Genomic DNA, 27,767 nt, shown 5'->3' with positions numbered 1-27,767 from the left:
CATGTCTCTCTAATAATTTGTTTATTAGCATGTTTTAACAGGCAGTGGATTGGATGATTATCCAGTTTAAACCCAGAGACGATCCAGCTTCCCCTAAATACAGCCAGCTCCCCCTAAACAAAGCGGACTGTAGAATGCGGCTCAGAGCTACCATAGGTTACTGATGCTAATCGGTTTCAAAGTTGGGGAAGCAAGGGGTATGACAGCATGTGGCCACTTTCATTTCAGTGCTTTTACAATTTATACTTCATTTCATGTATAAAGCTATAAAGTCACTAGACGCACAAAGAATAATTAGATGGGGTGGGAGGGCGGCATGATTTGAAATCTTTTGAAATCTTAAAAGGAGTTCACATAGTTAACCCGAACAAGCACATAAAGCGCAGTACAGAAACCAGGACCAGGGGACAGAATTGGAAATTAAGTGGAGATAGGGCAGAGAGGAGACATTTATTCACACAGAAAGTGATGAAGGTATGGAATGGACTACCTTGTCATGTTGTTGAGCCAGAATCAATTGGATCCTTTTAAGACACAATTTGACAAAGTTCTGAGATCAATCGGCTACTAGGAACCGGACAAGCTTTTCGATCATTTCCACTGCTGGCCACTATGCTCCTGGCTGGCCACGGCCACTCTGTCTGGCCTGGTTTTCTATATCGTACTCGATTTTTTTCACCACTGCAATGGCTGTTGAAGATTTTGGCTAAAAAAAAAAGGTAACATAATAACGTGTTTTTTTATTTTATTTTTTTTTTTTTTTGGCCAGCACAAGCCCACAGTGGAAATGAGGCATTAAATTCGCCAAATGGTCTTCTGTCTCCCCCCCCCCCCCCCCCCCCCCACCCCTTCAGGTGTCTTGAAAGACTTCTGGGTGGCAACTATTACTATTTACTTTAGGTTGTGTTAGGTATGGATGAATATCTTTTAATGACTTAACCTGTGATAGTAATTGACATAATTCACTGTTCATTTCAGGTACTTTATTTGGTTCAGGTGTGTATAGATATACAACAATCAAGACATGTTTTAAAAAAAAAAAGCTTTAAGGAAAAGTAATATTGTTGTAATTTTGTATAATTGTATATTTTTTGAATACATATTGTGTACTGTATGTAATGGTGCCGTAGTTTATGCTGCTTGCAGTACAGTATTAAGTTTGCGTTGCGTTGGGCAAATCAAAGCTTTATTTAACATGCCGGTACCACTACAGCAATAACAAAAACAATACAACAAATTTACTGTAAAAAAATAATAATTCTAATAACAGGTTCCACATGTCAATTGCCCTAGGATTGGGTTGTGCGTCAGTGGTGCTCTGACATAATAGTCTGCCTCAGATAATGATGCACAGCACCGTATATAGGCTGAGGTGATTATGTATAACTATTTGAGACTGGATGTTCATACAACAACTTCTAAATACTTTTGCATGGGATTTAGTGAATATGAATCCACTTGGCTGGTTGTTCTAATATAAGTGACCACCAGAAGGCACTCCTGAATTATGCATCCTGCATGAGACTGTATCCTTGTGTCAGGAAAGCCATGCAATACAAAACTGCGTCTGGATTCTAAGAGAATGCATCATTTATTAAGGACCAAAGAGAAGTATACATTTCAAACTGTAGAAGGCACTCATGGATATTTCATGTCAAAGGCATTAGTAAAGTCTTGTTTTTCCCTGTAGTTTATTGGTGTTACACATGAAGTCAACTGAAGCATATTTGATCCATTTGCATTACTCTGTGGGATCCATGTGGCAGCAAAAACGAAGGTAACAGTTCAGTTATTGGTCTAAAAAGAAAATGTGCTTCATGTTTATAGAAGCTCAGAGCCATTGTCGGGGTGAAAGGTCCAACAAAGAGGAATTGTTTAGTACTGTGGGACCACCTTATTTCTGTCCAGGAGGTTGTCTCCTGTCATTCTATGTTGCTGCCTTTCCTAGGAATACCATATACAACAAATGAATGTTATGCTTGTTAGTTATATATGCCCTTAGATATTTTATTTCTCTTAATGATTTTTTGCATAGCATACGGTGCCACCACCAATGTTGCAATTGTAATTCCCTGCATGTTCTCATTCAGTCCTTACTTTCTTGCCTGACATTGCCAGTCCTGGCAGCTTGCTTTTCCTGTGGTCCGGTATAGTTTCAGTGTGTTATGTCGCTTGTTTCCAGCCTGCTCTGAGTAGTTCACTGGGTTGTTGGTACAGTGTTGAACATGAGGCTGGTGCAGAGCTGCAGTGTAGCAGAAGCCCAGCAGGTGGTGCTGTGCTGGGACAGTGGGGGGCATCTCAGGGTTGGTGAAAAGGCTTGACCCTGGAGACTCTGTGCTGGGGGGCGGAGCAGCAACAGCAGTGAATGCAGGCCAGGATGAACATGATCAGAACCGTCGCTGCCAATAAACCAAGGGAAAAAAATCACCCATTAGGTTCTATCAGGACTCTTCACAGTGCTGCAGAATATATTAGAACACCCCACTGCTTCTGTAGTTTTGATTTGTTGCGCACATGAAATCAAACCACTGGAACTGAAAATCTTGGAAAACAGGCAAATTAGTCTAATTGAATTGATGACTTGAATAATAGGCCACACATGCTTTTAATATAAAATAGTAAGATAAAAGGAAGGCATAGCCACAGATGGTAACATGCATGACACTTCTTAGAAGTTGTTTAGGACGCCTAATTTAAAGCACATAAGTGATCTAACATTTTCACACATGGGTGTCTGTTGTTTCTATTTCACTGGTTACTGACTGAAAATTGAAATTCTCACACCTAGAGGTTTTCGTGCAGGTAAGTGTATAATGATATAAATAATCTTGAGGTGCTTGAATACATTTGCATACTGCTGTATTTTATTTTTAGTTGACATGCTTGCTGCCAGGGTTAAACATTCTTTTGAAATGAGGCACTAATCGTATGTTGAGGATTAACCCACAAACATGTGCACGTATTGCAAGTCTCCTCACATTGAAATGCTTAGTATAGTGTTAGTCTAGTCGAGATGTGCCTCTGAAAAAACACTGCCACCCCTGTTAGTCTGTGCCTCACCGATGAAGATGAGCAGGATGGTGAAGGCTCCGATCTCCAGGGGGTCTGCCTCGGAAAGGCCTTGCAGTTTAGTGAGGACCTGCTCTGCAATCTTCTGCATCTCCTCCTTCCAAGACATAGTGGAGGGCAGGGGCTGGGGCTGGGGCTGGGCCATTGCCAGGGTGTTGCTATCTGCTGCAGGCCACCCTTCTCGCCACTGTGTGGAGGACAACCATATAAGAACATAAAAGTTTAGGAACAAGAAAATTGAGGGTCGTCCCTTGTTGGCACACTATTCTCCACACTGCAAAGCCCAAATTGAGATATTGGCTACATACTTGTACTGTATTATGTGATTCTGTAGGTCAGCTTTGATTGGGGTACAAGAAAGCTCTTTGTGCCAGTAGTTTTAGGTGGCTGCAGTAAAACAGTGTATTGATTTTTCTCCTAATATGATTGTCATTGTGAGATCAAGTGACTTTTTAGCTGAATAGCTCAAGCACACTTTAAGGTGTATTTAATGTGTTGCAATATTCAATGATTCTCTGTATGTTTTTGTTCACAAACACACCCTATTTTAGTAAATCTCTAGGTCACATTGTTAATGCTTAATACAACTGAATTAAAATGGAATACCTTGCTTTCTTGCAATACCTGATATGAGTCCTTGTGCTGTATAGTCTAGGACCATGGAAAGCTAAAGAAAATATACAAATAATTTTCTGGATGCTTGTTGTAAGGAACAACAGTGATGTATTTGTACACTAAGAATGGTTCCAGCCAAAATCCCTGTCGACTGGCTATGGACAAGGTGTCTGTAGAGGATATCGTAGGAAGCGGGTATATGAGTGTGTGGTTGTTTCCTTGAATTAAATTACAAACAGATCTGAGAAAGTAAGCAGAGTATCCCAGCAGCCTTGGCGTAATACAGAGAGAGCACACGCCCTGGAGGTCCGCTTCAAACTGATTCATTGCTAAAGAATGCAGAGAGCTGCAAGCAGGGCCAAAATCTGCATGCAGGCATGCTTTATATACAGGAAATCACACAGCTTGAATAGGTTTGCAACGAGAAGATTAACAGAGAGACTTGCGGCGTGTGTGTTTGTAATCGGAGGTTACAACAAGATTACAGAGCTTGTTCTGTGTTCCTAAATCAGGACCTGTAGTAGAAGTAAGCAGGGGAAGTTTGGAAGTTGAGATGGGTCTGATCAAGCCTGGTTTGTCATGGGAGGAAGTCCTTTCTAAGGACTTCAAGATGACTTCTAATGGAATGTAGGCCCAATCTTGACATTTATTTGAAAAGTAATGGGAAACAGCAGATGTAATCAAGAATTAAATCCAAATACTGTACAACATTATCCATTTCTGATTTCCAAAAATGTTTTGTGATTTCAAAAGAGAATGTTTAATCCTAGCAGCATACTTGTCAACTAAAATACATACAGTGGTGTGCAAATTTTTTGGAGACCCCAAGCAGGTCAGGCGTTTGTTTCAACCAAGAACTGAACAGTTGTTTTAAACATGCAATGTTTTCCAAACTACCTTTGCCTTTTGAATACATTTCCGAACAAGAAGAGGCTATTCGGCCCATCAGTTCTTGTCCAGTAAAACTGTTGCAGTCTGACAGGGAAGTGTTGAAATTACCTCTGCGTGTAGACTATTGCATGCTGTCCTGTTAGGTTATTACAATAGAAGCTTAAAGAAACAAAGTGACCATGACAATGCAAATACTGGAATAGTTGTGAGGGTGCACAAAGGAAATGATGTGGAAACTGTACCGTTTTATGGGAAGTTTGGTACTGGATTACTGGAAATTTTAATTCAGCTAAACTGAACAGACTTGAATGAGAGTTGCATGATTTTTGGGTTACACACAAAAGCTATTTACTGATATAATTTACAATTTTGACTCATTTCTAATTGTATCTAGCAAAACACTTGTCCAGTTGTGATAATTTGATTACATGTTTTTACCATCAATGGAGCTAAATGGAGGAACCCATTTATCTGTTTTTCACAAATTTGCACATGTACTGGGGTTTGAGATCTGTCCTCCTAAATCACTCAAAAAAAAAAAAAAAACTGCACATGCACATCTTTTCTGTTCTGTACCTCTTCATGAATCATTATTGCTGTGTTACCTGTTTGACAATATGGGCAATAACCCTTACACAATCAGTGCACTAAAGCAGACATTTTGAAAAGAGCCTTGAAACAGACTTTAGTTATAAGTGTAAAAGATTGTCGGCATGTTAACAATGAAAACAAAAATTCGAGGTCTGTTGTTGTTGTTGTAGCATCACGTGGGGACGTGAAACGCTAGATTTTTTGGTACACCACTACTTTATTATTTAAGTACATGTGTCTCTCTTTCATTCTTATTTAAATCTAACAAACCAGTTTTCCAATTGATACAGTTTACACCATAGTAGAGGAACATCTCTACGTCATACATTTTTTACAAGAGCATACAGTGGTCATGTTGATCTACTTTTGCATAGTACTGATGGCTCTAATTTTGTCAGCAGTTGTGGGGTGCATGTTACCAACATACTCTTTCAGGAAGTGGGTGTGTGACACAAATGCTGCCTCTGTTTGTGTTCTGCAGTCCAGTATGCTGTGTGTTCAATATGTCTGGCGCTTCCTTTCTTAGTTTATGCCATGTTTTGAGCTGTGTATAGTCGTCAGTCCTGGCAGTCTCTTTCCTGCAGCAGCGGGCTCGCTCTTCTCTCACGCATATGGGGTTAGCTTCTGCGGTCTGTGGTCTGTAGTGTTCTCTAATCAGTGCAAAGCAAAGCAGCATCCCAAGACTAAAACATTTGAAAGTACTTATTTTTGACCTATTTTTTTATTTTATTTTTTTTAAGAGGAAGGACCGGAAAATATAAATATAAGAAGCAGCTTTGTGGTGCAGCTCTGGCATAAACAGACACAGTTTTGAGCATCTGGTTTACATTTGCTGTTTGTCAAATATATTAGCTCCATTTGCAGAAATATCCCTTTTGCAACTTAAGGCTAAAGAATTCTTGAGCAGTTTCCCTAGGAAATGCAACCATATCCTAATCAGCACTGTGATTGGCTAAAGATAAAAAGGCAGTGTCTCATTAGAAGATTACAGAAGACTAATGTTCATTATAGGAGAAAATCTGTAAAACTGGGAGGACAGTTACCATACAATGCAGAATCCTGATTGCTGGCTGCAGTTTGAATCAGTTTAATAAACCCTGTGACTTTAAATCCTGCCAAATGTACTATGCACCAACAACTTTACTATTAGATGTATCTCCTTGCAGTGTCAATACAGTGACCAGTCAGGGAATTGGCTACAAAATGACTTAGTTGGCTACAACTTGGTTATTTCCCCTGTACTGCTGCAATGTGCATCTGACTGTTGTATACGTCGCCTTCTAGTGGAATGCACTGCTGTAAACGTACATAACGTCTTCAGTGTATTTAACGTTTTTTTTTTAATTGCGACAGGGTATCATCCAGAGATATGTTTTCATTACCACAAGCAGGCAATTGTCCGTTCTGTGAATCATAATATAACAATAGTGCTGAATACCATACAACCAGTATTATCAACTGAAATACCATCAGGTTCTACAGGTCCTGGTTAGTACCAGTCTTGGAGTACCTTTCCTAACACTAGGTACCGAAGATTTCCAAGCAGTAACTTTAACTAATCCCTGTGTAATGCTAATAATTGGGGGCTCTGGAAACCAGCAGAAAATGTTCATTCTTTTAGAAAATATTCCTGTACAATTCCAAAATAGACACACTAGCAACCTTTTGTGTGTGTGTGTGAAAGGCTACAGTTTGCAAAAAATACAACCCCACTATAACTAATTAAATAATGTTAGTGTGTTGTAGGGAAATAAGTCTTGCAAAAATGCTGTGCATGTCATTTCTTAAAGCCAATGATCATTATTCATTTTAGCAGTGTGTTCAATGCTTTGAATCATCTTAATGCTCAGTACAGGTTTAGTACATCCCAGACATGCACAGTGCTGTGCTCTTGGCAAACGTTGCAACCATTATTGTGTTTTGTTTTTGTATTGTAATTAATAAGGTATGGTGAAACAATGAAATGGCTTGCTTTGCACAAACATGTATTTTCCTTGAAATTGATGTGAGATAAGAAGACATTATACTGACAGTGCTTGTCTGGTTCCCAGTAACTCGTTGAACTCAAGTTGGGTCGTAATGTAACAAAGTCACTCTCATTCGTAACATTTCTTATGTTTTGTTCTTATAGCACATGAGGCCCTATTTCTGTGATGTAATGATTAAGTGTCAATCGTTTAATTCTGTAATTCCGCCTAAGTCCTCTTTTCCTTTTAATCTTAAACTACAATTACTTTTGCATTGCAGGCCCCTGATAGTTAACTAAAATTAAGGTGCCTTATCAACACAACTTAAGTGGCAAGTGGAAAATTCAGCCCATGAGAGCGTTAATTCTACATTGTTACTCTGTTCTAGAGTTAGTACACAAGACTTTTGTATGCATCTGTAAAGGCATTTTACTAGCAGACTACAGTACTGTAGATTTCTGAACTGAATATGTAGTGTCCTACCACAGGTGGTCTGTTAAAGAGGTTTAAATCGATGGGAAGCTCTGTTGACTGAATCTATTGTGTAGGCAACTGGGCTTTTAAAGCACTTGGTCTCCCACAACAGGTGGTCTTTAACACATCGTGAGCTTGACCAGATTTTAGTCTGTCCATAGGAATAGACTTTAGGGTAATGAATGGTTCAGCCTGTCAAAGACATTCAGGCTATGCATGACGCAGTACCATTCTGTTATCCTAAAATTTAAAAATGCAACAACTAATATATACAGTGGCTCTCAAAAGTATTCACCCCCGTTGGACTTTTCCACATTTTATTGTGTTACAACATGGAATCAAAATGGATTTAATTAGGAGTTTTTGCGACTGATCAACACAAAAAAGTCCATAATGTCAAAGTGAAAAAAAATGTACAAATTGTTCTAAATTAATTACAAATATAAAACGGAAAATAATTGATTGCATAAGTATTCACCCCCTTTACTATGACACACCCAAATGAGCTCTGGTGCAACTACACAGTAGAACAGTTGAATGGAGTCCACCTGTGTGCAGTTAAGGTGTTTCACACGATTTCATGTTAAATACACCTGTCTCTGGGAGGTCCCACAGTTGGTTAGTACAAAAACTACACCATCAAGACGAAGGAACATTCAAAGCAAATCTGGAATAAGGTTCTTCAAAAGCACCAATCAGGCGTAGGATCAAAGAACATTTCCAAGGCATTGAATATCCCCCGGAGCACAGTAAAGTCCATTATTAAGAAATGGAGAGAATATAGCACAACTGTGAATCTGTCTAGAACAGGCCGTCCTCAAAAACTGAGTATTCGGGCAAGAAGGGCACTAGTCAGGGAGGCCACCAAGAGGCCTATGGCAACTCTAAAGGAGTTACAGTCTTCCGCGGCTGAGCTGGGAGACACTGTGCATATGACAATAATAGCCAGGGGGTCTAGAACTGGCCTTTATGGGAGAGTGGCAGAAAGAAAGCCATTGTTGAAAAAAACTCACATCAAATCTCAGCTGGAGTTTGCCAGAAGGCATGTGGGAGACTTTGAGACCAAGTGGGAGAAGATTCTATGGTATGATGAGACCAAAATAGAGCTTTCTGGTCTCAGTGCTATGCGCTATGTTTGGCACAAGCCTAACACCGTACATCATCGTGAGAACACCATCCCTACTGTGAAACATGGTGGTGGCAGCATCATGCTATGGGGGTGCTTCTCTGCGTCAGGGCCTGGATAGCTCATGAAGATAGAGGGCAAAATGGATGCAACAAAGTACTGAGAAATCCTGGAGGAAAACCTACTGAAGTCAGGTAGGGAGAAGATTCATCTTCCAGCAGGACAATGACCCCAAACATACACCCAAAGCCACACTGGAGTGGCTTAAAAACAAAAAGGTCAATGTCCTGGAGTGGCCCAGTCAAAGCCCGGACCTCAATCCAATTGAGAATATGTGGAAAGAGTTGAAAATTGCTGCTCACCAAAGGTCCCCATCCAACTTGACGGAGCTTGAGCAATTTTGCAAAAGAAGAATAGGCAAACATTGCAGTGTCCAGATTGCAAAGCTGGTAGAGACTTATCCAAATAGACTTATGGCTGTAATTGCTGCCAGAGGTGCCTCTACCAAGTATTGACTCAAGGGGGTGAATACTTTTTCAATCAGTTATTTTCTGTTTTGTATTTGTAATCAGTGGGAAAAACTCCTAGTTAAATCCATTTTGATTTCATGTTGTAACATGATAAAATGTGGAAAATAAAGCTGCATGCTTGTGGAAGTTTAATCAATTTTAAATATTGACTTTATTTACCAAAGTATATCAACCTAAGTGCTGTGATGTGAATATATGTATATGTAAAACACTTACTTCAGGTTTAAAAGCACTTTTATAAAAAGGTCTATTTTCCACAGTAGTAAGTGTTTTGATTTATAAAGGCTTTATTTTTTAAACTGTATCGTCATGATGTTTTGTTCATATATGGTGAACAAATGTGAGCCCTCTGTTGCCTTGCTTTGTTTGTTAGATAGTAGACGGTACTGATATACAAGTTTTCAATACTTCGGTCCATTTCTGTTTGCAAGGGGTGGTCGATAGGACGTTTTTGGGCATGCACTGACGTTCCAGGGTTCCATGTCAACGTTTTAGGTCTGTGCTCAAGTTTAAACGATTCTCAAATGATAACAATCTTTTAACCTATCCAAGTAGTAAGTGTAAACACACTACAGTTGTTCAATAAATGGGTAAAAAAACAGGGCCAGGTGGTATTTAAAACCCCAGGACTGGGTTAGAGCAATTGGATCAATTATTTTACTTGTATTTGACAATAAAGGGACATTTCAGTTTTGTTTTTTTGTTTTTTTGTTTTTTTTAGCATGACCAGTTGAAAACAGCTCTAGTACCAGATTTGATCAACGATTCACCTGTCTGTCATAGTGCTGTGAAAAAAATAAACTGACCACAGCTATGGGCTCCATCTGAAATATTGCATTACATTTTTTTCAGAATGCTCTGTGCCCCTGTACTGTAACAGTTAAGAAGTTTTCAGTCTCTCAGCAGTGAACAGCTAATTGCTCATCTGTGACACATGCCAGTTATCAGCCCTGACTTTAGCTAGAGGCTGTCTCTTTCCACGGCAGCAGTGAAGAATGTGCCAGCCTTTCGGAGTTATTTCTCAGTGTGTCTTTGTTTTTACTGGAAGTTGCAAAGAAGACGCACGGTGGGGTTAGCATTTTGTGTAAAACACTTGCTTGCAGTACTGTTACGTAAATTTATTTCCATGAACACAAAACAAAGTTAGTAAAGATGATCTCCTAATTTGAGAGTCCCCCAATATCAAATACTGAAAATTACACAACAGCCTTCTGACAAGAATATGTTTTTGATTAAGTGTTCTTCCACTGAACTCCACTTCTTATATAATTGTATGTAAGATCAAGGCAGCTTTCTGCTTGTTGTGTGGTAAGATAATGTCTCCTTGTTGTTCTTTTTGTCCTGTGAAAATAATGCCAGGCTTTACTAATGCTAAGCCAATTCTTAATACAGCATTTCAACAGAAAAGCAACTGGTGTAAATGTTATTCCATCAATGAGAGGCTTAAAAAAACAGTTAAAAACAGAATCATTCCCTCTCTAATGTACTAATGTGACAGAAGTCTATAATAAAGTTGCTGTGTCGAAACAAGTAGCCATTTCTTACCTCTTGGAGATGTGGACAGAGCTTCCTTTTTTCTTTCTTGTTTATCTTCTTGAGTTCACATTGCTGTCCCTCTCTCAGCCTGCCTTTATGCCCCTCTCTCTCTCTCTCTCTCTCTCTCTCTCTCTCTCTCTCTCTCTCTCTCTCTCTCTCTCTCTCTCTCTCTCTCTCTCTCACGCACGCACGTTCACACACACACACACACACACACTCTTTCTTGCTCATGCAGCCAGCTGCTCTCGCTGCCTGAGCTTTTTTTGTTTCTGGTCGCCACGGAGACACAAAAGATTTATTTTGCAGGAGAGGGGGAGGGCTGCTCTATAGCCAGCTGACTTCAAATACTTTATTCTATAGTGGAGAAAATAGTGGGACATCTGGACAGATATGTTGCCTGTATGTTAAAGTAGACTCATCACCTGTCCCCTGATCATGTTTTCTAAGACATTTAATAAGAGGATTGATCTTTTCCAGATGGTGTTTTTTTTTTTCTATTAAACATTTTATAGGAAATTTCAATTGGGTTTATGAAGTAACAACTGCATTTAATCTGTAACAATGTATAGGACATTTCAAGGCATATACAATGATGTGTGTGTGATATTAATGTCTATAGAGCATATTGTCTTTAGAGAACCCATATAAAGTGTAGCCCGGTGTTTGTTTAAACTAAAGCTCTAATGTTTGACAAACATTGTAATAGTCCTCAAGTTCCGTTTGGGGGGTGGGGTGGGGGTGGGGGGGGGGGGGTATTGGCCACAGTCGTTTCCACATGTCTGGGCACAGGTTCAACAATTTTAAATACAAAATTATGTTGTGTGATTGTATATAGTGTATATATTGTATACTGGCAGCACTGGAGACTTCATTTTGAATCTCCCACTGGGGTGAAGGGGGTATAGTGTAGTGCATAAGGATTTTTTTTTTTTAAGAATCTTACATTAAAAACCCAGGTGATTCATGCATTACACAGAGGATCGTGGTTTTATTACTTTTCTTACAACAACTTTTCTGACACTTCAGTTGGGTGCTAATGAATTCTAGGAACATTGTGTTAACACATTTATATTTAAACGGTTGTCTTCTCTTGCTTAGTAGGGCCAATTGAACATTCTGTACTTCTGACATGTATTTGTAAACCTTCCGCTGTTACCTCAGCTGTGAGTGTAACATGGTATTTTCAGTGTTCTGGAAGCACCTCAAACATTACCCTTCCTTTTGGCTGTCAAGTTGGTTCCATATGACGTTTTGAGATATTGGTTTCATACTCTGTACCCAACTGTATTTGTGACTCTCCATTAGGGATTTTGATTAGTTGGATTAAGGATATCTTACAAGAAAAATTGTCAGTAATTTTATAAAGCTGCCACCAATACTATTATTTGTAGGTGTCTTACATACCTTACAAATAATTTGAACAAATATGCAAGTCCTCTTACATTATTCCATTGGGATACTTTTGTTTTTATTCCCAAAAACTTACATTTTTACTGAAATATCAAGCATGGTTATATATACGGCCATGTTGTACATTTATGCTGTTTTCTGTTTGATGATTATGTTCACGGGATATATATATATATATACCATTGCATCATACATCTATACACAGATGTGATAAAAATTTTATAAATAATTTCCTAAATGAGTTTCAGTTCCTTTTTCACTGCCACCTGAATATCGTTTTGTTCAATGTTAATATCTCCTATAGTGTAGTGCAACCTGAAATATTCTGAAAGCTGCATCTACAACACCAACTAAATATATCCACAAACTAACCCTGAGCCGCTTACTGTACCAGCACCCTACCATATCTATTTCTCAATTTCTAACAGGGTTGCCAAATATCCCGGTTTCCAGGGATTGTTTCTAGATTTCCCTTTTGACCCACGTCCCAACATCAACTTTCAAATTCACCATTAACTATTCATTGAACTTCCAGAGCTCAATACTGTGCCCTGCAGCAACAATGGGAAAATGCATTACAATACTTGTGAATTGATTGGATGGGTCCTTCCCAAGAGCCTGATTCTCCAAGTGCATTTTCTGTCACTATTTGTATAATTTAATGGATTTCAAGCTGCCGGCCATTAAGGATTGTGATCATGAAATGCTTGTGCTGAAATGCTAAAAGACAGAAATGGAAGTTAGACTGAGAAGCTGTTTACAGTTTGAACAACACCGGTACTGTATTTGCTGTAGAAATATTGCATGAATCACTAGCTAGGGAATTGGGAGGCATGCTGTAGGAGCTTTATATCCGAGGCGTGTTATAACCAAGAGCCTTATATCAATGGAGCACTGTATTATTATTTTATTTCTAATCCTTTATCCTGTGCCAGGAATGTTTTTGTCCAGGCAATCTACCCAATAAAGCAGCCATTGTGGGTTGAGTGACGATACTTACCCCTGTCCTTCTGCTATGTAAACACTGGCATTAGTTCTAATCAATCTGGCATTGATCTTACACTGTCATCCGAAAACCGCCTACAGCTAGCTGCTGGTTTTTACACTGGTGCGAAACTGATAAAGTATGTTTAAAAAATACATTAACCACATAAGTGATACATTTATCGTGAAACACAATGAAATGACAAATGATATAGTGGGAAGGAGATCGTGTCTCGCTCTTGAAATTGAGTGGAGCTGCTTTCAAGGTAGCTGTGAATGAACAGGGAAGGCAGCAACATCATTTAAAAGTTGGGATCAGCCCTATCTGTTCTTCTGAATCTGACTGTGATGCCATAGGTTGTGCATTCATAACTTTAAAATAGATAACCCTAAGTCAAGTAGACAAAAACTGGTATATTAACCAATGTATTTCTCTGCATCTTGAGATCGAACAGGGAAGCCACAGTTATTTTGCTTCAGCACTAAAATGTGTGCCTTATCATCCCCTTTTAAGACCTACATGAAATCCTGTCTCTGGAAATGGTTTGGATAACATACTGTGACAAGGGTATGCTCTGTCGCTGGTTCCTCCACTATATGTGCTGCTGCAGTAAATACCAACTACTGTCATGTAATAAAAATCTTAAGCGATCCCAATGACTCGAATAGGAACAATGTGGCTTGGTAACCCACTCGTCCCTCACGCTCCTGACTATACCTGAAGTCTGTCTTCAGTTTCCATCTGTGTCCTCTTGTCTAAGGGTTGGTTACTGGTAATAATTTTGGACTACCTAATGTTACCTTAGGTGAAGTGGTCCAAGGTTAATGCTAATCCCGGGTCTGTGAAACCAGCTGTTAATCTTTGTGCTGCACTTAAAATAACTGGAAAATACTGGAGAGGTAGTACTAAATTCAAATGCTTCTTAAGATATGTGCAGGTATCAGAGTCTCCTGGCCTGTTTGTGCAGGACACAGGGTCCTTTTCATACGAAGCTGCATTATGCACCTGTTCTGCTGTTACAGTAAAGCATTCATTCTCAGGCTCATCTAGTCCCTCACATACAGTAACTGCATCCCATGTGGGGAGTGGTGAAACGTTCTTTCCAAACAGGAAGCCCCAACTTGTTTTTATGCTGAGAACCCTGTGTTAAATATACCTGGCCTTATTACAAGTAGGTCAGAAACACGGACTTTGAAAAAGTATATCCCTGAAGGTCAGTGAAGTAAGTGACCAACAGTGGTTATATTGTTTACTCTGTCACATTTTGTATCCAAGGGGCAGTTTTATTGTAGCGTGGGAAAGCTACAGTCTGAATCTGTTTTGTGGTTGTATTTGGTGCAATAGTTTTGTTTTTTATTGTTAATTGCCTATGAAAATTCCTGTATTCAGTTTGTTTATGGTAAGATAGAGCTGTAATAGTTCATCCTCAGCCTACTGGAGTAATTGTACGCCGACTTGGTTCAGCTATAGATTTGTGTTTACTGTACAGTCCAGATGTATACATGTGGGCCTCGAAAATCTGTCATGTCTTCTTTCTATATATTGTATATATTCTGTGAAATCACCCAATGTAAGCACTATGTGAACTCTACTCTTTCAGATTTAGAAAATATGTTATTGTAATCATTATCTTTCTTACATTGATTAGGGGTAGGGGGCCAGGTTAATGGTTACACTCTGGTGTACCAGGTGTATTCAAAGGTTACACCTGATTCTTTGAGCTATATTGAGGCCACTGTGTGGTTTAAACTTCTGAGTTTTAAAGTCACAAGAGTATTAGTTAAGGTTACAGTTAGCCATATCTAAAAGTTTGATATTTCTACATATTTAAGGGTTTTACCTTACAAGCCCATATTTAAAATATAGGCTTTGTTTGCATATCCATGTTGCTTCCCTGAGCTAAAACTCTGCTCGTGTTGTATGGCATTCTTACTTGGCTGGTGCAGGGAGACAGCTTGTGTGCTTGCAGATAAAACAACCTACCAGGACATTGGTGTTGAAGAAGATTTTTTTGTGTATGTGTGGTTGTGTTTTCTGGTTACTGCGTGCAGAAATTCACAAGGGAACCTTGCTGCCCTGTCCATGTGCTAGGATAGCTGTGGCTGTAGTTCTGTTAGATCTGTAATCAAGACGCACAGTGTAATCTGAGACACCAGGGTTTGCATGAGACTCAGTGAGCCCAAGCAGGCCCATTTATCTCATACTGTACAAGATGGAAAACAGCTCTTACAATTAAAGTTTCCTTTGAGTTGTACAAAGCTGCCTTTGTATGGGAGCTTGTTGACTCTACTACAAGGCTGGTCGGAGCAGTACAGTGACCTCAGTGTCTGTGACTCCCTGTGGGGCATTGCATTACTATAGGAGTGAGAATTCTGCATTGCACTCCGGTCCAAGCTACAGATTGCTGGCGGCACATGCACTGTATTGAACTGACAAATAGGTTACTGTATTATCCAAACTGGAGGTGTTACTGAAGGCACAGGTTACTGATATCTATATGGGTTCATAACGCACCTGTATAATTATGCGAGTGTATTTGCAGGTTATGTTTTCATGTGTGGATGCTTCTGTGAAAGCTCGTGACAAGTGCACTTGCACATATTTGTTAGAGGTGCAATATACTTAGAAACACGATAACATAGAGAAGTTATGAATGTGGTGAGGCCATTCGGCCCAGTAATGCTCATCTGGTTTTTAGTTGTTGTCTTACTGTAAGTCTATCTCCACTCAATTTCCATGTGTGTCCACTGATCATCTGATACACTTTGAATATTGACACAGGTTAACTTTCTCAACTCTTATTGGTATTTAAAAAAATCAAATTCTGTATTCTAGGTTAAAGAGAGTCGTTTATCTTAGGTATCTACAGAATTTATACATTTAGCCCTGATTTCAATCTGGTTGTTCTTTGCTGGACTCACTCCAAAGCTGTAATGTATTTTTGTATTTTTTTAATACAGAGATAAGAATTGAACACAGTATTTATTTAGTGCTTTGAGTTGCACTCTCCCCTTTTGACTATTACCAGTTTTGAATTGCCTCCTCACACTGCCTGGCTGCTGACAGCAACAAATCCACTACAGTGCCAGGCTGTATTTTTCATGCCATTTATTTGAACCCTACATTTTTGTAACCGACATGCTACATTTATTTGTCATTCTGCCCCTATCGACTCCGCTGCAACTGCTTTGACTTCTCAATGCGAGAGACTTTTAGTCAAAACGGTTGTCATTTCAATTTACAGCGTTTTTTTTGTATTTCTAAATGAATCATCAAACAGTACAAACAATTTAAGACAAATGTTTATAACCATGCACCAGTGGGTTACTCGCAGAACATCTTAATCCAACTGCAATGCATCTCAACACTTGAGACCCCATGTCACTCGAGAGAGACCGAGTTAATAAGACGTGTTCCCTGTACTCTGTAGGTGTCGACACGCTGCAATCGCTCAGTATTTTGGGGATGAGAAGCCACGCTGCAACAAGTTCTGTGATTTCTGCAAGAACCCTGCTGCAGTCAGGAACCAGCTGGAGTTGTCTCGGTATCAGGGTTCAGGTGGGAGGACCCACATCGGGCCGGCTGCTACCTTGACCGGGTCCTTCGGCTATGACCGGGAGCTGCACGCTGGGGGCCGCCATGGCTGCGGCTTTGAAAGGTGCGCTGGCGACACCAGCAGTTTTGTCCATGCAAGTCTTTTTTTTTTTTTTTCTTTAGATGAGCTTTATTTCTTGCTTTACAGTTGTGCTTCTAATACCAGATGGGAACTTTGAATTCTTAGAGAAATCCAAGGTCACCCAGAAAGGAAGGTGTTTATAAAGCAGTGCAGAAGTTGCTCATGCCTTCTCAATTTACATTTTCTTTGTAAATCCTTAGGGCTTCTAGTTGGGAAAGGTGGTGGCGGTGTGGATTTGGCTGAGTGAGATACACAAGCTGGGAAATGATCATTGGTTCAGTCAGAACCATGAACAAAGAAAGCCAGCACTACAGTAACAAAGGAACCTGAGACTTAGCAAGACTTTCCAATAGGGCTTTACTTAATAGGTCTAGATCCACTGCCACCCAGTCCCTCGGCTGTAACCACACTACCGTCGGGTCAATGACAATTCATCATGAACAATTTATCACCAGCAGTTCATCACCAGGTACAATTCATCACAGAGAGTACATTATCATATCACAGCTGTTTAAAACGCTGCAGGTGAAAATGACCGGTGCGGCGCTTGTAGGTGGTTCGAAATTTCGGCGCTTCTAGTGTTAAAATAAAGGGTTGAAAAGTAAACTTGTTTTTTTTTTTTTTTTTTGCTTGTTTGTTTGTTAGTTGGGTGGTCACAAACTAGTAAAAGTTAGTACATTATGGGTTTTATTTGTGTAATTTGTAAGTGAATACATACTGTATCTGTTATTTGTCAGTTGTTACAGCTGTATTTTTTAATATATATTGTGGCCTTAATCAGTAAGTTATTGTCCGTGATGAATAGTCGCTGGTCATGAATTGTTGGTGATGAAAATTGCGTGACAAATTGACGGGATCCCACTACCGCCTAGTCCCTAAACTCTAACCACTAGGCCACACTGCCTCCCAGTAACTCAGCTGAAAGCATACTACTGTACCTCAGAGTCTGCCGCGCTACACACTACATCCCAGTTCTTCACTCTGACCACTAGATTGCCCTACCTCTCTGGCCCTTTGCTCTAAGCATACTACCTTCCAGTCCAGCTATGTTTGCCTTCTCAGTTCTGTGTTGTTTAATTCTTTTCTTTTGTTCCATAATAGGTATGACGGTTCTGAGGGGGATTCTCAAAAGGAACCAGAACATCGGAAGCAGGAATGGAAGAGTTTTTTCCAGAGGGAGATGAGTATGCACAAGGCAAGAGTCCTTAGATTACTATAGATATAACTAATGACTTAGTATGTCATTATTTGTTTCAGTCGTCGCATCCTGGTGACTTTGTAACGATGAATCTGGCCCATTCTGTGTAATACTTCTAACTTCAATCTCATTTCTGACTGCTATTTTTAATCCCTAACTTTTAAACAAATCGTTTCATTTTGTATATATTATATAAAAAGATCTTATCCGGCTGCATATTCCTAAACCAAAACCTCTCCAGTTAAAAGTCACATATAGATTATACACCTCCAAGCATCGTGGATACATTGCAAACACTGGAGTATATCTGATGCAACACCTCTTTCTGCTATGATGGGCAAAGAGGCAAAACAAAATACAAACCGTTTTACATCTAAGATGTTTTTGATGGTTTGATTTGCATTGATTCAGCCCAGTGGAGCTGAGTTATTATCAGAGTAAATATATAAGACAAATGTATATGTTTGGTAGTTGCTGATAGGATGCCCACGATAAAAGCTGAATTATGTAATGTGGCTAAAGATCTCTAATGCATACAAAATAATGGTTGATAACAGGGGAAGACAAAATAAACTTAAACTAACCAAATCCTTATGGTTCAATACAAATAATGGTTATCATAGTTTGAAAGAATTCCCCAGCAACAGTATAACATGTGGAAGCCACCTGCTGTTTCAAATCTTCCAAAAAATGATTTGGAGCATTTTTAATATATTGGGGGCTGTGTGAGTCTGTGGCTTTGGTTTTCATATAACAGTGTTCTTCCTAAAAACGTATTATTACATATGTACTTTACAAATATTACAGCTTGTGTACAAGGTAGGGTTATTACTTTAGCTCTTACTTTTGCAATAAAATCATTTCGCACTGAGTCCTCATTTATCAATAAGAATTTAATTGCATATCATTTTTTGAAAAACGTTGAGCCTACGTATTCAGCTACTAAAAACAGCACGTTTCACTTTGACCTGTGATCTGAGTTTCCGGATAATAAGTTAAAGTTCGATCGTGGGTGTCGCACAAGAAAGATTAACCCTTTCCTGCCACATTGTTAAAACCTTGTATCTCTGAAACATTGTAGGTAAACCCTGCATGCTAAATGCGTTGCTGACCAGTAACTGTACATGTGTAAAGCTAAAAGGTTATTTTAACATTTTCCATAACTGTATGTATGGCTGTGACTCATCTATGTGTGAATGACTTGCTCTGATTTGAAGCCAGCTGTATCACATACCTTTAAGCCCATTAGAAGTCAGGCTTTGTAAGTAAGTTTGCTAACCAGTATTGATGTATTCTTCTCTTTCCTCTCCAGGATAAGGAGACACCAAAGGAAGACTGTGTGTCCCCTGGTAAGTGCTCTGGTTTGGTTAAGGTCGATGTGTTACACCTAGTCCTTTTTCAGTGAAGTGTCACTGTCATGGTTCCTTTTAGAGAAGTAATGAAATGTGGTAACGGATTACATTTTATGTGAAAAAATAACAGTTCTTGTTGCATTTTTAAAAAAAAAGGTAAAGGACGACGGCTAATGCATAACATGGAAGTCAGTAAACAAGTCAAACCTTGCTTGTCACTTGAACACCCTTGTCACATGAACACCCTTGTCACATGAACGCCCTTGTCACATGAACGCCCTTGTCACATGAACGCCCTTGTCACATGAACACCCTTGTCACATGAACGCCCTTGTCACATGAACGCCCTTGTCACATGAACGCCCTTGTCACATGAACACCCTTGTCACATGAACGCCCTTGTCACATGAACACCCTTGTCACATGAACACCCTTGTCACATGAACACCCTTGTCACATCAGCTGGCTAGAAAATGCCTTCAGAGGATGGGAACGAGTGGGTTCCATAGCTGAAATATATTTAGCTGCAGCCTGACCGTACAAAATATAGCTCTGTAAAATTGTGCCTGAGAAGTAACTGTAACAAGTTTTTATTAACAGTATCTTTATTAAAGTAACTGTAACAGATTACTTTTAACTGTCTATAGCAGACCCAGTAATTAGATCATTTGATTCTCATACCCTTCCACTTGAGGTCTAACCATATCTCTCCTGTAGACCTGTGGTCCCCCCAGAGGATTCCCCTGCTCTCCGTGAAGGTAAGAGGCTGTGTGCACCGGGCGTTACACCCACCCCCACCCCCCTTTGCGAACTCAGCTCTTAAAGGCAGATGACTTCCGATCAAGTGCAGAAATAAAATCTGTCTACTGCTTAGCACGAGTATGTCTGATAAGTTTGCCTTGTGTTTATTGGATCTGTAGCAAAGCAGCATTTAATGATGCAACACAAATACAGTTGGCTCAATTTTATTATTTTCATAACAACATTTGCATGAACTGAATGTGTTTCAGGCTCGGGAGTATTGTCTACGCATGCTGGAGGAAGCCCTGAGCAGCCAGCAGGGGACAGTCTCCACTGGGAGCAGGTATCAACACTGCAGAGGAAAGAGGGTTTTAAAGACCGGTTCATACGTCATTGGTACATTTTGGTCTCCATCTGTGATTGTAGACTCTGCATCAGGTTGGATTGCTCTCCTCCAAGTTGAAGAGCATTTCCAGTGATGAGCTGAATAAAGGGCAGGTTCTGATGCACTGGAAACACTGTATTGTGCATGTGCTGTGTGGCCGTACACTTAGACCCTATCGTATTTTAAGGTCGTTTTTGAGTTAATATTAAGTTAATATCCGACACAGCAGCTTTACAGTTTTCAGTGTGCTAAGCAAGGTGGAGCCACGTTCACAGGCTGTTTTGAGATCCTAAATGCCTTTTAGCTTTTACAACAGGATGAGCCACTTTACTGTGAGGTACTTAACAAAGTGCTACATTTCATAATTGAGTGTGTAAACTCTGCTCTGTTCTGTCCTGCAGCCCTGACCCCCATTCCCGTGCTGTTGAGATGGAGTACGAGGCCTTCAAATGGTCGTCCCAACTGTACAAGGCAGCTGTGCTCAGGAAGGTAGGCTGTATCCATGAAGTAATGGTTGAATTTAGTGGTTGTTTATTCTATCCATCTGTCCACCTGTAAGGAAGGTAGGCTGTATCCATGAAGTAATGGTTGAATTTAGTGGTTGTTTATTCTATCCATCTGTCCACCTGTTTTTGCATATGCCTGTGCATTTTCCACGTGTGTGGAACACACTGCTTTGGTTTGGAAAACACTTTAGGAGCGTGCACCCTGCAGTTTTGTGGCATATTGTGTACTGTGTAGTAAAGTAGCATGTCTTGAGCCTGCAGCTGTCAGAGATAAAGAAGGGGAAGGTAAATGGGGTTGTGCCCCCAGCTTCCAGCACTGGGCCCAGCGGTGCAGAGAGTCTCTCCGAGAATGACGAGGGGAAGCCTGGAGCCTCCACTGAGGGCTTTGTGTCTGCCTCTCAGGTCTACTCGGTGAGCCTGCACTGACGCATCTTCCCAAATCACTTTTTAGATTGTTATACTTTTCAACTCAAACGTTGGTAGATTTTTAATTAATATTTCAATTATAAATGAACAAACCCTTTTTTTCTGTAAATATTTTTTCGTCTGTGTTGCCTCTAACACGTTCCAGTCTGCTGCGGAGGTTCTGCATAACTCTAGGAGCCCCGAGGAAGCTGGCAGCTCAAGGACTGAGACCGCGGAGGAACACCCTTTCACAGGAGGATCGAATTGGGCAGGGGGAGATGAAAACCTTTCCACAGACAAGGAGAGGAGCCAGCAGCTTCCCAGTGTCTCCAAGAAGAACTCCCTGTGGGACAGCCCAACCAAAAATATCACACTTTCAAAGAAACTGCTGCAGCTTGCTGAGTCGGCCATGAAGGACTCCCAGAACATCTCCAAGTTCTTCACCAAGAAGGAGGAGAGTGTTGGGGACTCAACTAATCTGCCTCAGACTCTGTCTCTGGCTCCTGGGCATCTAGAGACCCACATGAGCTCTACAGAGGAATCAGGAACAGAGCTGCAGGATAGGGCCTCATGTTTAAAAACAACCCCATGTGAGGATGGTGCCTTGGAAACAAACCCGAATCAAGAATGCCCCTCAGTAGAAGAAGAAACAAAATCGTTAACTAGTAACGTTGAGGATGTCAGTTGTCAGAAAACCACAGCAAAAAAGAGGACAAGGTATAGTCTTACAGTATGCATGTCAACAATCATCGTTCAAGGGAACTTTTATTTGGTCTTTTTTTTCCCAGTTTCCAAGTTCCAGATAAATAAATCCAAAACATACAGGTCCATGTGACTGGAGAGGAGAACAGACTGAAAGAGGGAACTGCAGCTAGTGTCCTAATAGTTTTGTTTTGTGATCTGCAGCCTTCTGCCTGAGGAGGAGCCGGAAGAGGATAGAAACCCTTTCTCCAATACTTGGAAGACACCTCTCGCAAAGGAGGTAGGAGCGGGAGATCTTTTTAAAGAGAGATTAATAAAACATAACAAAGCTTACAATTCAAAATTACAATATAACGAAATGGTTATAAAGAATTAGAAATCAATCGCCCACATGTTGGCTTGATCAAGTGATGGTAATGTAGTAAAATGTGATGAAGCGAGCCCCTTTGTTTCAGTTACCCCAGGGCTCTCAAGCCCCACCCCCCAAGCGGCATTGTCCTGGCACTGTGCCTACCATACTGTGCCAACCCGAGGGCAAGGGTACCCTGGTGAAAAAGGAGGTCAGTTTTCACCCCATCCTGGCGGAGGCGGAACTGGTAGAAGGGGCGACCCAAGTGGCACAGCTGCCTGCGGGGAAGGCAGCAGTGGCTCTGAATGAGGCAGATGACATTGTTTTGGAGTACCTGACACCATTCTACAAGAATGGCAGGTTTGCTTCCAAGGTGAGGGGCTGAATAGGGAGTGAATTCTGTTCTCTGTGCACCTGCTTTACTGAATCTTGAGTGAATCTCGATTTTAATCGGTGTCCAGGAAAGAGGTTTCATGCTTTTTTTTTTTTTTTTCCTTGCAGGAGCTGTTTAAAGCTTTTGCAAAATTCTTGTCTGACCAGCTGACTGAAGCAAAGACACCCCATAGAGAAAATGGTAAGAGGGAAATAAAAATCAATCAATTTTTATTTTATATAGCGCCTTTCATAGTGGACCACCATCACAAAGTGCTTTACAAGATGCAGTAACAACAAGAACAGTAAAAAAAAATCATAATACATTAAGTACAGTGGAAAGTGCATAATACATGATAGTAGTGTAATACATGAATTAGTGTATTAAAGTGGAAAGTGCATAATGCATTAACACAGTAGCTAATAGCAGATATCAGGCTTAAAGATCATGGAAAACAAGAGAGAACAGGTGGCTCTTGAGAGTTGATTTAAAGCGAGCGACGGTGTGGGCATCACGCACCAACTGGGAGAGAGTTCCAAAGAGTCAAGCAGGAGTTTGCGGGCAGGGACATAGCAGGTCAGCAAGTTGAGGAGGTACCCGGGACCTGTGTGATGAAGGGCATTGTAGGTGACCAGGAGAGTTTTTAAAATAATCCATGAACTTTACAGGTAGTCAGTGCAGCTAGGCAAGATGGGGTGGGGGGGGGGGGGGTGATGTGATCATGTGTTTTTTACATCTGGTAAGGATCCTAGTAGCGGCATTCTGAACTAGCTGCAGTCAGTTTATGTTGCAACCCAGGAGATCACCATATAGAGTTGCAGTAGTCGAGAGGAGACGGATGCATGACAAAGAATCTCCACATCCGGGAGAGAAAGGTAGGGACGGACTTTGGAGATGTTCCTAAGATGGTAAAAGGAAGATTTGACCACGGAGGAGATGTGGGCATCAAAGGAGAGGTTGCTGTCAAGTAGTACACCAAGGCTTCATACTGTGGGGAAAGGCAGCAGCAGACAGTTTCCGAGGTTCAGGCCAGCTATATTTAGATTTAGATTAGATCTTAAGTTGAGTTTTAGATCCTACTAGAAGGAGTTCAGATTTGCTGGTGTACAGCTGAAGAAAATTGGCAGACATCCAAGCCTTGATGTCTTGAATACAAGCCAAGAGCGGGACCATGGCAGAGGGGCTACCAGGTCGAGTTTTAAATAGAGCTGGGTGTCGTCAGCATAGGAGTGAAACATGAGGCTGTGTTGGCGGATGAGATGACCCAAGGGAAGCATGTAGATATTGAAGAGAAGGGGCCCAAGAACAGATCCTTGGGGGACACCACAAGTGACTGGGTTTGCAACACCACTGCATCCGGCATAGAAAACTGACTGCATGTGTCCGGATAGGTAAGAGGACATGGTTCCAGAGAACCCAGCATACTTCTGAAGGCAGTCAAGAAGAATGCCATGATCTATGGTGTCAAAAGCAGCTGTTAGGTCAAGTAGGACAAGCACAGGGAGCATTGAGCAGGAGGTCATTCACAATTCGGAGAGCAGTTTCAGTACTGTGATGCGGCCAGAAACCATACTGTAGAGATTCAAGCAGATTGTTGTCTGTGAGATGTTTCATCAGCTGACTGGCTACAGCCCTTTTGTGAGTTTTTGAGAGAAAAGGGAGATTGGAGATGGGACGAAATTAGATATCAGCCGGGTCAAGGGAGGGTTTTTTGAGTAATGGTGTAACTCGGGCAAGCTTAAGGGCAGCAGGAACTGAGCCAGAGTCCAGGGACAGGTTGAGAGTGTACATAGTGGGGGGAGCAAGATCAGAAGCACAGAGGCGGACAAGGTGGCACGTGGCAGTAGTTGATTTCATTAGTAATAACGAAAACATCAGTAATGTAGAGAGGAGAGAAGGAGGAAAGGGCAGGAGGGGCAGCTGGAGGAGCATCAAGGTGATCAAGTAGTAGACTGGGTTTGTGGTGGGCGAGCGTAGAATAGCTGAATGGCCTGTCTTGTTTTCTCTGCCACAGGTAGATTGCGATCTAGTGGAGGCAAGCATGTGAAGTCAGCACTATGCTCTTCAAACTGCACTTAGAGCCACTGCTGACAGAACACACAATTCTTCATATTTTACGAATGAACCTGGATGAGCTGAACAGCCTCTCTTTAATTCCCAAACATTTCTTATGTTCTGTTACTGCGACATTGTCATCACCTGCTCTCACTAATACATCAAACCCATTTTTGTTCATAGCGCTACAGTTTTTAACACCAGTGACACGTGTAATTGTTTAGGTGGAAGCCTGCCCAAGTTTGCCTGGTGGTTTTAGATGGAAGCCTGCCTGGTGCTGTATTATTAAAAGCGTACATGGTTGTGTTTCTAGTGAATGAAGCAACCCAACGGCTGATCAGAAACTTCTTCAAAGATCGTCCGCAGTGTGAGAGTGAGGAGGACTGGAGACACCTGCAGAGTGATGAGGGGCTGGAGACCCAGGGCACCACACCAACACTGTTCCCTCATACCAGGGAGGACACAGGCTAAACTTCTTCTTGGTGCCTTAGGCTCAAAACTGGGGTTGTATTTCAAGAACTCTCAGCGCATTTTATTCCTTAGATGCTGCTGAATCAAAATAAAGGCTTCTCTTCCAGCCTTACATATTTGCGCATGTCAAAAAACATATTTGCAGGCTGCTTTGTGAGCTTCAGGGGTTACCAGCCCTGACATGAGTAGAGACAGTAAAGGGTTAACTAACTGCAGCGTAATGGCTCTCAGTACAGGGCAGGCCATTTACAGTCCAAACAGGGACATTTTAGTTTTTTTTTCATTATTTTTAATCCAACAGAGATATGCTTCCAGCAAAAAGTTACAGGTACTGGAAAGCAAACCAACTTTACAATTAGAAGAAGAAACATGTTTTTTCCTTCTTTTTCTGCTTCACTCTACAAACCATGTATTTCCGCTTTCTTTAAAGATCTCCCTCTAGCTGTGAAAAATGGTATAGCAGACGTTAGATGCATCTCATAGAAAGAAACAGATGTACACAGAGGTTTTCTAGTGACCTCCATGAACCCTGCGGAACGGTATTGGAAAAGTTAATTAATCTGTTAGTTGAAAGTTACTTGAACAACATTGCAACTAGCTACAGTAATGTATTACTTTGAAATACAGTAAATGTAACTAGTTAGTTATAAATAGTTACTTCTCATGCACAGTGTACATTTTGCATATGTTTTTTTTGATTGGTGAGGGGGATCCCGGGTTTGGTCGGGCTGCAGCTCGAAATCATCTGTAAAGATCCAGCAGTTGAACCCCTCTGTTCCCTCCTCTGACGCGGTTTTCTAGCAAGATGACGAGAAAAGCATGTTCACACGACTGTTTTTTTTTTCATGTGCAATGTAATCACATTCCGTTACATTTCTGAAAAAGAAGCCATTCCAGTTACAAGTTAGTAAAAAATGTATTCAGGTTACAGTAAACGCTTGCATACAGTTATATATGGTACCAGAGTTACCCTTTAGTTCTTTTACTTGGTATACATGCAACATGGTTGATGGTGGTTTTGTTACAAAAAAAAAAAACTATAGATTTCTTTTCAAAGTTTTCAAAACAAGGCTTTAAACACCGCCACTCCTTAAAAGAAAATTAAAAAAAAAAAAAAAACATAATTTGATTATTTTTTTTATTAATTTAGTATATGGAGATTTGTCTAAGAGAGTTCCAGACTAACACTAGCAATATTACATTTGTATTGTTGTTGTTTATTTATTTTTGTACATTTCGCAAATTATTTTAAAGCCTTATTCATCACTTTCATTTCTGAAGATATGTACAAGTACTTGAAGAACTAACATTTAGTTTTTGAGTCATTCTCAAACTAACAGTTCATGCATCTGTGTGTGGTGGTACATTCTGGTCTCAGTAATGGAAATGGTATGTAAAGCTTTCTTTGTGCTGGCTGCTCAGGGAAACAGCACCACCTAATGACCACCCCTTCCCAAGGACAGGTTAGTGTAACTGGTAGAATTGATGCATGTTATCTGCCATGCGCATCCATTTGATGTAGGTCTCAAATGGGCAGGTTTTAAAGAAACACATTTTTTTGTATGTTCATTTTAAAACACAAAACCTGACAATACTGTAGCTCGAACACATTTGTTTGCAAAGTTATGCTTTTAGACTGTCTTTCACTTCCTGGCTATCTTTCACCTGGAGGGTGTCCCCACTTCTTCACAAGTTCCCCCTAGCAACTGAGCAGTAACATGCTTTGACCCCGAAGACACTGCTGGGGTGAAATTTAACAAGGAAGTAAAGAAGAAACAGACTTCCTGGAAAGCAAGGCAAACAAACTTGGACTTTTAACCTAGTGGAATACCAGTTTTAAATTGAAAATACCTATTTGCTATAATGTGTGTTTCATTAAAAGTTGCCATTTCTGACCAGTTTAGCTCATACAAGTGCAAAATGTGTACGATTGATGGAATTTAGTTTGCTACTGTTACTTTAATTGCAGGTCCTATCTGAACACAAACACATTACCTCTTTCCTTACCTCTCTCTACAGTGGATTAGACCAGAGATGGGGAACACACACAGGCTTGAACCAATACAAATATCATTGTTAGTTTGTTTCTTTTAAGGGATTGCTGGGGCTTTGCCTGTTCAAAGGAGATTTGGCTGAAAAACTCTCTCAATCAAAGCAATTGTACCACAAACTGGAAATAAAGTTGCTTTTGAAAACAGCTGTGATTTGTCCTGATTGTGGTGTATTAATAAATCAGTGTCTTTAATAAGCATATAGCAGGTTTGTCATCTGAGGACGTTGTTTATCATATCACTGTACTTCATGAAATCTCAGTCCAGGTCAACATTGGCTTGCTAATGATAAAGGATCTGTAAGATATA

The 27,767-nt window shown here is 40.5% G+C and overlaps 2 protein-coding genes across 2 annotated transcripts in view; one reads left to right on the top strand and one right to left on the bottom strand.

Moving 5' to 3' along the window:
- The window catches only part of LOC121295919 (ATP-dependent DNA helicase Q5-like), a 42,960-nt gene extending 15,286 nt beyond the window's left edge, over nucleotides 1–27,674 (top strand). Inside the window, exons 8-19 of the mRNA XM_041221047.1 lie at nucleotides 16,625–16,852; nucleotides 17,972–18,065; nucleotides 19,381–19,417; nucleotides 20,084–20,178; nucleotides 20,431–20,504; nucleotides 20,948–21,035; nucleotides 21,314–21,463; nucleotides 21,624–22,174; nucleotides 22,364–22,439; nucleotides 22,615–22,881; nucleotides 23,010–23,082; nucleotides 25,250–27,674. Coding sequence (XP_041076981.1) covers nucleotides 16,625–16,852; nucleotides 17,972–18,065; nucleotides 19,381–19,417; nucleotides 20,084–20,178; nucleotides 20,431–20,504; nucleotides 20,948–21,035; nucleotides 21,314–21,463; nucleotides 21,624–22,174; nucleotides 22,364–22,439; nucleotides 22,615–22,881; nucleotides 23,010–23,082; nucleotides 25,250–25,407 — 1,891 coding nt within the window. The 3' untranslated portion in view covers nucleotides 25,408–27,674. The remainder of the gene's footprint in view (nucleotides 1–16,624; nucleotides 16,853–17,971; nucleotides 18,066–19,380; nucleotides 19,418–20,083; nucleotides 20,179–20,430; nucleotides 20,505–20,947; nucleotides 21,036–21,313; nucleotides 21,464–21,623; nucleotides 22,175–22,363; nucleotides 22,440–22,614; nucleotides 22,882–23,009; nucleotides 23,083–25,249) is intronic.
- On the bottom strand, nucleotides 969–10,915 carry LOC121295610 (small integral membrane protein 5-like). The gene is made up of 3 exons (XM_041220478.1): nucleotides 10,809–10,915; nucleotides 3,061–3,256; nucleotides 969–2,399 (listed from the first exon to the last, which is right to left on the bottom strand). The coding sequence occupies exons 2-3, from the start codon at nucleotides 3,212–3,214 to the stop codon at nucleotides 2,299–2,301; spliced, it is 255 nt and encodes an 84-aa protein (XP_041076412.1). The 5' UTR covers nucleotides 3,215–3,256; nucleotides 10,809–10,915; the 3' UTR covers nucleotides 969–2,298.
- Nucleotides 27,675–27,767: the final 93 nt, after the last annotated feature.

The sequence above is a fragment of the Polyodon spathula genome, chromosome 20 (assembly GCF_017654505.1).
Source record: "Polyodon spathula isolate WHYD16114869_AA chromosome 20, ASM1765450v1, whole genome shotgun sequence".
Lineage (NCBI taxonomy): Eukaryota > Metazoa > Chordata > Actinopteri > Acipenseriformes > Polyodontidae > Polyodon > Polyodon spathula.
This window is presented reverse-complemented; position numbering and strand designations above follow the sequence as displayed.